Raw genomic sequence first — 9,138 nt, 5'->3', positions numbered from 1 at the left:
TGCTCGCTCAGGGAATTTTTTTAATGAGGTAGGGCCTGAAGACACTTACCTTCCACAAATCAATAAACACTGTCAATGCGAGACTGGTACAAAAAGGGTTTATTGAAAAGTGCATGTTTTCACAGACCAACATCAGAAGCACAGTCCATGTACACTTAACATTTCAGCAAGACATACAAATTGGAATACAATCAAATATATTAAAATAGTTTCAATTACCAGCATTGAAACAGTTTTCGGTATTAGTGCAAAAAAGGCAACCCAAACAAACTGCGGACAGTAGCTGAGAAGTGTTTTCCCCTGTTTAAAAAAAAAAAAAAGGACAACTGGAGCCAGCCTCTGCTCTCCCAGTGCGGAAGAAGGCTTCAGTGTCTTCACACTGTAGACAGATGTTTCCTTTTACATTCAAAACAAGAACATAATTAATAGATCGATGGCACAAAACAAACCTACACACCCTTTAGCTTTTAAAGCTCTTAAACTGAAAACCACAGACCAACAAATTGTTTATCAAAAGTCCACTGCTCATTGAAAGCTGTTTGCAATATGTGCTTTGGCATCATTTCAGTGCATTTCATTTTCTGACAGGTTTGCTACTACTGCGTGTTTAGTTTTGTATGTTCACCCCGTGGCTGGCAGCTCGTTCCATTTGTTTTGAGACTATATTGATTTAGCTTTGCATTCTCAAGTTTTGGCTTCAGTTCTAAGGGTTTTTCGAAGAAGTTAACTAATGACTGTTCAGTCAAGAGGGATGCTAAAATATGTTCAAAAGAGACAGTCCAGTCCCCTTCAGCCACAGGGGAAGGTTGAGAGTCTTTGTGAGGGGTCTTCACAGTGTCAGTAAAAACAGCATCCTGGTCTGAAGCGGAGGCCTTGGGCTGTAGGTCCTCGGTGGACTCATCTGATCCGCTCCCCAGGCTGATGCTTCTTTGTCCGACTTCTCCGATCTGAAGTAACAGTGTGGTCACAGTGGCAATGGCTTGATACAAATCATTCTCCTCTGGATCTTCATGAAACATGCTATACAAGGTTTTGCAGAACTGAATGAACTCCCTCTGTAAAGGATGAAAAACCAAAACCAAACTGCTGAACAGCCACACGCTATGTACCCATAGGAGTCAGGCGAGGGCACCTTCCTGCCTGCGTTTATATGGTCATTTATAACTTCTGCCTGATTTTAAAAAAATGCTACTGAAGGGATTTCAGCCCCCACTGATGCTAGGAAACCTTGATGCTGCACATCAGAAAGGGAACACATCAGAGAAGTGTTTTGCTGCCTTGATGAAGGAGATCAGGACCTCCCAGGTGACCGAAGGGCAAGTGAGATACAAGGCAAGGGATGCAACCCGTCACTCACGGCTGTTACGCAGAATGAGTTCCAACCAAAGTAACCATCCACAGGCCTACAAGCAACTTCCTTTCTGCTGTTTCTCTCCCGTCTTTCTGCAGCTCTTCTACTAATGAAATTCAGGCATCTACCCTGCCCAACCCCCTTCTCTCCTTCCTTCCCTTGCTCACCCATCACAGATGATTATCAGGCTAGAGAGGATGTTTCCATGTTGAGTTTCATACAGTCGCAGGGTGGCTAATTCAGGGTGGGAGGGAGTTCAGTCAAGTGATGCCTTTATAGGAGATCATATGGCCCTGTTGAGCTGACAAGGTGGGTACGTGCCACCTATCTGAAACCTCCTTTAGCAACACCAGCACAGAAGAGATTCTGGGTGTGTAGTCTTTATCTTTCTTTGCATGTCCGTACATTGTTTTACTAATACAGGACCCTATCTCTTCCAGTAATATCCTTATGGCAACAACATACACAATCCTGTACTGGCATTAGGGAGGAGATGGGAAGAGGCTGAGAGCCTTCGGCTCTCTTTGTGCAGTTCTACTCAGCGTTTGGTTAAGACGGGGCAAGTCCCAGTTGGTGACAGAATAAGAAAGAGGTTACTGCTTTGGTGGAGAGAAGGTCAGGGAAGAGAGGACAGCAATCTATGTTCTCAGGAATTCTTTGGGCTTAGAAGAAGGGCTTTTCCCAGACTGCATGAGCCTGTTTTCCAGCCTGTTATATCGCAGGTTAGGGTGAGACTGAAATAGTTTCTATTCACCAGCCGGTCTGAGGAGAGGGAGCTGCTAGAAAGGTAAACACCCGCTCCTTGGATCAGAGGAGCCCAGTCCTCAATACCTGAAGGACCGAATCTTAAATTCAGGCTGAAGTTACACACTCTCAGAAGGAGCTAACCTGTCGTATTCAGTCATTTCATTTTTGAATACTCTCCACTTCTTTAAAAACAAGACTACAGCCTCTAATACACATACCTGGCTCATTTTTGGCAATTCTTTTTCGGTTTTAGCATCCTTTTCTCTGGCCAGATCCTTCAGCATCTGCTTCAACTGCTTTTGGTAATCTACTGCATCACCTTTTTTTGGAGCAGACACAAAGAGGAGAATTAGTTTTCAAGTCACTGGAGTAAACTGATATTTCAAAATAAACCCCAGAGAACAGAGATAACAGAGTAGGGTTAACAAATGGGAAGTTGGTTATCTCATGCACACGCATTAGAGAACCATACTGGACATACCATTTGCTTTTCCAATGACTAGTGGTCTTGAAGTTGACAGTAAAGGATTCTTTAATGGTGACTGGCTGTCTCGTTCATTTTCTGTGAGAGCTATCCATAAAAAAAGTGACTAATGATTAATCCTTCGAACGCTGCATAATGGCTATTTATGCTTTTAAAATTTACATATTTGAAGAAAGCAAAATAATTGGGCAAAGATGTTTTCAAACAGTACTTTGTTAAATCTTACTGTAAAATTATGTTAATGTAAGAAAGACTAGTGCTGCAGTGAGAGAGTCGGAAGTTTGCCAAGAATGGTGCATCTGATTAAAAGTTTTGCACAGAGAAACTACCACAGAATTTTGTCACCTAATCAAAACTGGATCAAGATGTGGTAAGGAGATTTCTACTGCGCACGGAGTACAAGCCCCCCCAAAAATGTTATTTCAGTTCATACCTTGTCTAGAGGAAACCAGGTAATTGGCTGTGAAAGATCTCTGAATGCAGCAGATGTGAGCCTTGACATTGTCTATCTATAAATTCCATTCAAAATGATTTTGACTGGGGTAATTTTTAAAAAACGGTGAGCATAATTACAGATGCACATCCCATATGCTCTCGGCTGAAGGAAGCAAGATAGGGTTCTTCACTAAGCAGCCTCTTCCCAAAAGCTCCCCAAAAGCAAGAGATTTGGGGGGAAACTGAAGTATTTATAGCCTTTCAGATTTCTTACCCGGCGGGATATGCAGCTTATATAGTAACTTTATTTTTTCATTCATTTCTCCATTATACATAACATCTGCAAAAAAAAAAAAAAAAAATAACAACAAAAAAACAAGGAAGCAGACCACAGCATTTACTTCCACAGTTTAAAATAAATCAGGCATCTCTCTGTGCACAAAAGATAATTGTTTGTATGGACAATACATGAAAACATATGGCCAGTATATTACATCGAAAAATTTTAAGTTGTGCCTGTCAGTGAGGAACAGCAGGTGATGGCCATCTGGTTTGGTCTTTGTTCTTGTAAAATAGACTGGGAGTAAATAGCACTATGGAGCTTCAACATCATTTAAAAATATCAAGGAGGATGACAGGGAATCTAGCAAAGGCCGTTTGCTGCCACGGATTAACAGGAATGTGAGAGGGAAGAGACAGAAAACTCCATTTGGGGCCATCATATTCTTAGTATTTCTCCCCTTCAGCCCCTACTGCTGTTCTATAGAATAAGCCCAAAGGAGGTAACTACTTCACATGTAATATAATTCGTATTTTCAATGACCAGTAGAAATAAGATTCTAAACTTTCACAAATGCACTGAAATACTGTGAAGAACTTTTTTTTTTTTTCACGTTGTTTCCCTCTAAGAATCAAAATCAAATAAATATAATACGGGGTGCCTTGGTTCACATAAAAAAATCCTAAAAAGTGGCAAGAATACGGATGTACTGATTTTTACTGAAGCTTTGAACATTGATTGAGTTTTTTTCACTTGGGGTCAGGCAACAGTTGAGATGTGGCACTTCCTTCTTCAGCCAGATACTGGGACGGGTGGCCTCATCTCATTAGAACAGCTGGTGGCCTCAAGACCAACCCTAGTGCAGCTCCCTGCTGGCCAGATTTTTTTTGTTCTGCTTACTGTCAACATAAAAGGCAAGCAGCAGTTGCTTGTGCAAGATTTAAGTTTTCAAGAAGCGGTTACAAAGAGGTATACTGAGATATCGATGAGATAGAGATATATTTATATATATATATATATATATACTGAGAGCAACAATCCGGTAGAGAGGATTTCCTAGCGTTCCATGAATACCCAAGTATCATTCTAATTCGTAAAATATTTTCAACAAAGTTACTCTTGTCTGGGAAATCAAATATTTTAATGCACAGGTCAATCATGTCCTTAGGCTCTTTTGAATCTAATCGACTTCAGGTGATTGGAGCACGAAGGAGCAGTAAAGGTTAGGCTAATTACAGTCTGCCCACATCCTGGCCCGGCAGTTTTACGACATTTTAGCAGCCGTATCCCACCCGCGTGCTGCCCCCCCCCCCCGGCTCTGCCCACCTTCCGCCCCGCAGCGGAGCCGATACCTAGGCAGCTGGCGAGGCCCTTGAATTCGATCAGCCGGTCCCTGTTCTCGTCCAGGAGCCGGAAGGCCCGTTGGGCGAGGACGTCGGTGTGCTCCCCGCAGGTCCAGGGCGAGACCAGCCTGTAGAGGTTAGCGAACTGCTGGGCGTCGATGCGGTACTGCTCGGCGTAGGGCCGGCTGGGGTCGTGGCGCTCCGCCGCCGGCCCCGGCGCTTCCCAGTAACACCGTATCAGATGTTCCCTCTAGGAGAGATCAGAGGGGAGGGGGGGAGGGTTTGCGGTATCAGCGAGGGCACAACCAGCAGAGAGAGGCATTCATGTCAGAGTGTGCTGGAGGTGCTCAGAATTCTCTGGGCGAGGTGTTACGTAACGACACCGAGACCATTCCTGTGAGAAAAAGCAAAGTGCGAATCTTTAATCGGAGCAGCCAAGCACTCTCATAATTTCCAAAGGCTAATTAATAATTTTGAAGGGAGACTGGGCAGATTCTTGGAAGAAATTCACCGCAGGCTACTGGAACTCTATTAGCCACATCTGGCTCAGGATGTCTCTGACCAGCCAAAGGTACAGAGAAAATCCAGGGTAAGTGTCATATAGGATTGACCTGCTCACTTATTCTCTCTCAGGCCTCTCAATTTGGATACTGTACCTATTAGTCTTCCTTAGAGATAGGCTGATACAAAACTGCGAGTCCTAACAAAATGAGCTGTCCCAGGGGAGCAGGGGAGCTAATGAAAAAGGAACCACCGGCAAGAAACACAATGAGGGAAGGGGAGGGAGTGCAAGCCGGTCAAAGCCCCGAAACAGAGCAGCAAGGAGCAGGAGGGAAGCACTGAAGAGCAAGTCCCAGCAGCATTGCCTTACAACCACTAATGGAGGGAGGGTACAACTGCTCTTAGCCACAGAACTACATAACCCTAAGAACATACCACAGTCCTATTCTCAGTACCTAGTATTTATGGCTGTGAACAACATACAAAAGAAATGGTCCATTAAGGGTGGTAATTACATGCTTGGCCCTCTAAATCAAGTGCAGTTGTACAAGCTTAGATGCCCCTGTCTCCACATAACTTTTACAACAGTTCTATCAAACGTCAACTTGACAGAAAGGAACTGAGGTAGAAATTGCTTTTAATTCAAAAAAAAAAAAAAAAACACCTGTTAGAAAATTGGGAACAAATAGCCAGGACACAAGTTCATGGGGATTTTTTCCTCCATGGAAAACAGTGTGCCTTTAAAGAGCATTAAGAGAGCAGGACTTAGAAGTACTGCAGAGCTCCCAGTGAGCAGAGCTACATATTATTTAATTTATTCTGCATGAGAAAGTTACCAGAACCTAATTTCTCATGGACCACTTTGAAGCAGCAAGTTAGAAAGGAAACTGAAGCAATTCTCCTTTGAAGGATCAGTACATTACTATTCCTCTAACCACTGGGCAAGCACAGGAAGGATGAAGTGACAAGATCCCACCCGAACAGTACGGCCCAGGCAGAGGGCACAAGGCCCGAGGCAGCACTGCAAAGCAACAGCTGGAAGTTATGCCCAGAGCCTCAAATAGGTGCATCCCCTACTTTTCAGGGAGACCAACCTTGAACAAGTCATACAATTCCTCTAAATCTTCCGGAAGAATTGAAACATCTGGGATGACAACTCGGAGCTTATAAAAGAAAGAAAAAACATGTTAGTGACTATCTTTTCTCCCATCAGCACTGACACGGTCAGGCCCATGAGCCCTGTAGGGATTGTGTTTATGTGGTACAGCTGAAAATGGCAGCATTGAAAAATCTTTGCAATTTTTCCCCCTCCTTTAGGTTCACTGGTTAGACAGATGCGTGAAAAGAGGAATCCCTCAAGGGCTATTAGAAACAAAGACAGGAAGCCCCTAAATAACAGGCCACAGGAGGCCGGGGAAGCATCACATCGTGCTCACTCTCTTCCCCAGGCATCTGCCTTGGGCCATGGTCAGAGACGGGGCGCTGGGCTGGACACTCCTGCAGTTGTTCTTAACATTAAAGCCACCCTAGAAAATAAGGCGTGTGGCTGCAAAAGAAAAACCAAACCCACCAGCATCCCAGGAAAGAGCTTTTTCCAGAGTCAGTAATGATTCTTCCATTTGTTAAGATCTGGTGGTGCCTTTTAAAAAAACAAAAACTACCTGACGCCGGAGAGGAGCTGTGAAGCTACCTCAGTCGAAACAACACCCTCCTACTCACCACATTTTGCTTGGTTGTGTCTTCATGGCTCTGCAGGACACGGATTCGATGTTTGTAGCGCATGTGCTCTATCTGTGCCACGGAGTGGTCTCCAAATTTCTACAAGAGAGGAAAAAATCTTTTATTATTTTTATAGCATTTGATATTTGTACTTCTCATTTACTGGAAATACAGCTTCTAAAGTATTGTGAGTTCTTGAAGAAAAAGCATACCCAGTCACCAGTTGATCTGTCGGTGTAGGTATTTACATTACATCCAGCCTTGTGCATTTGAGCACTTAGTCAAGGAATCTGTAAAGATGTGTATTAACTTCCAAAACATCCATGCTGAATTTAACCACCTTCTTTATTAAAACTCTAACTTAACTGACAGGTAGACACAAAGCAGTATTTTACCTCATAGGAGTCATGAATCAGGTTAGCTATTTCAGTCACTGGGGACGCCTCCTGGTCGTCACTGAAGAACGCGTGGTGATTACCAATAGGTGGCAGAGGGCTTTCCTCGTTTTTGACATGCTCTAAAAACCTGAGGGGAAGAAATATAAGCAACACAGATTACCCTGCACTGTGTTCTTCTCAATATAAATAAGCAAACAAGTCTTATGGCTCAGACTTAGAAATAAATAGGGTTTTGGGCTGCTAGGCTTTTCAAAAATGCCTTCATGATTACTCATCCAAGGAATGGCAAGCCAGGCCAATGACTAAATGCTGCCCAAGGAAGAAAACTTCTGTCTCCTTGAAGTCTGGAGCAGGAAGCCTGTCACTCTAGGGAAGGCACGAAGAGCAGCAGTAAATATTGCACATTGACGCAATCGATGCACGTCTTGGCGCTGCCAGGAAATTTCACAGGACATCTACTGGTCTGATGTACAAAGCCCATTGTTTGAGGCAGACGTTGCGAAAGCAGCAGCAGCAAGGTAACACGGAGGGTCCCGCCGGTGCCTACAGAGCCCTGTCAAGATCACACCAGCACCCAAATGCCTTTGTTTTACAGCAGAACGGTCCCTGATGGAAGCAGCCCTCCCGCGTGGCCGTACCTGCTCAGGATCATCAGGGCCTGCCCATCATCCTTGCTATTACACAGATCCACGGCGTTGGCTTCCAGTATGGCCAAGCCCAGCTGGAAAATGGCTTTGATCCCATCATAGAAGAAGCAGTCCACAACATTCACAGCACTTTCCAGAGGCATGATGCTAAGGAAAAGGGTGAGGAACCACGAAAGAGAGATGGAAGCTAAGGTTGTCAGATCCTTCATGTGTTCAGCCAGCTCTGGAAGTTGCTCTTTTATAAGCTCTTCAAACACCGACTGGTCTACCTGAGCGCCTGCAAGTCATAAAGAAACAGTATTAGCCACAGGAAAAAATACTCTTTAAAGCTAATGATCACTGTCAACTATTAATTCCAAGACTTTCTTAAGATTTAAGCTGACAAGATACATACACATCTACAATGAAAAATCCCATTATCCTCCTGCTGTGATCTCAGCCCCAACCCTCATGTCCGTAATCTTTATGGTACAACTTTCCGCAAAGAGACTGTGTTGATTCTCCTGAGTGCCTTTAGGGTGCAATGAAACAGTAATAGCACCAGCTGTTGGTTCTGGCTAAAAGAGCACATAATAACTAAGTGCTAGTGAAAGCAACCTTAAAGCATTTTACTGTTCAACTTGGGATCTATGCAGTGAAAATAAGACAGTACACATTCCTCTCCAGTTTTTGTACTCAAGCAAGCGGGCAGTAGAGCCTTCATTCTAAGGGAGAAAATATAAGACGGAAATCCAGTTATGGCTCCACACACTAAGCACAAAGAAAAATATTTACAGATAAACATATGAGCAGGTATAAATACATACTTACATGCATATGTATCTATACATAAAGAACAAAAGATTTCTGCAGTGCCCAGGTGTAAGCTCTCCTAACTGTCCCAACCAGTCTTTCCAAAAGGAGCAGATATGGGCTCTGTTTCAGCTACTAGCTCGGCGCTGCTTTGTCAGCAGCTACTGTAGAATCAATACAGTTTCATATTGCTGAAGTGGCTTGTGTCTACAAACCAGATGTGCCACATCAGGGGCTTTAACAGAAGACATTAGAAGTTAAAAATGTTCCTGTATACAAAATGCAGTTAGTTTTTAATTTACTTTGTCTTTCAAGTTATTTCATTTCTTTCTCATAGTCCATATTCTGCTACTATTAGGAGACAACTTTAATTGCTGTAAAATTCCTGAGACTTACATACCCTTAGCACTCAAAACTTCTGTTGTTCAAAAGCAGAATATA

General features: G+C 43.4%; 1 protein-coding gene across 2 annotated transcripts in view; it reads right to left on the bottom strand.

Moving 5' to 3' along the window:
• Positions 1-82: 82 nt before the first annotated feature.
• The window catches only part of TBC1D8 (TBC1 domain family member 8), a 49,830-nt gene continuing 40,774 nt past the window's right edge, over positions 83-9,138 (bottom strand). For both annotated transcript variants that reach the window (XM_032996961.2, XM_032996960.2), the window contains exons 12-20: positions 7,897-8,182; positions 7,256-7,385; positions 6,861-6,959; positions 6,236-6,304; positions 4,650-4,890; positions 3,292-3,357; positions 2,580-2,669; positions 2,317-2,417; positions 83-1,055 (exon numbers count right to left, since the gene is read on the bottom strand). In XM_032996961.2, coding sequence (XP_032852852.2) covers positions 597-1,055; positions 2,317-2,417; positions 2,580-2,669; positions 3,292-3,357; positions 4,650-4,890; positions 6,236-6,304; positions 6,861-6,959; positions 7,256-7,385; positions 7,897-8,182 — 1,541 coding nt within the window. In that variant the 3' untranslated portion in view covers positions 83-596. The remainder of the gene's footprint in view (positions 1,056-2,316; positions 2,418-2,579; positions 2,670-3,291; positions 3,358-4,649; positions 4,891-6,235; positions 6,305-6,860; positions 6,960-7,255; positions 7,386-7,896; positions 8,183-9,138) is intronic.

This window comes from Tyto alba, unplaced genomic scaffold (genome assembly GCF_018691265.1).
Source record: "Tyto alba isolate M040663 unplaced genomic scaffold, T.alba_DEE_v4.0 Super-Scaffold_45, whole genome shotgun sequence".
In the NCBI taxonomy this organism is placed as follows: Eukaryota; Metazoa; Chordata; class Aves; order Strigiformes; family Tytonidae; genus Tyto; species Tyto alba.
This window is presented reverse-complemented; position numbering and strand designations above follow the sequence as displayed.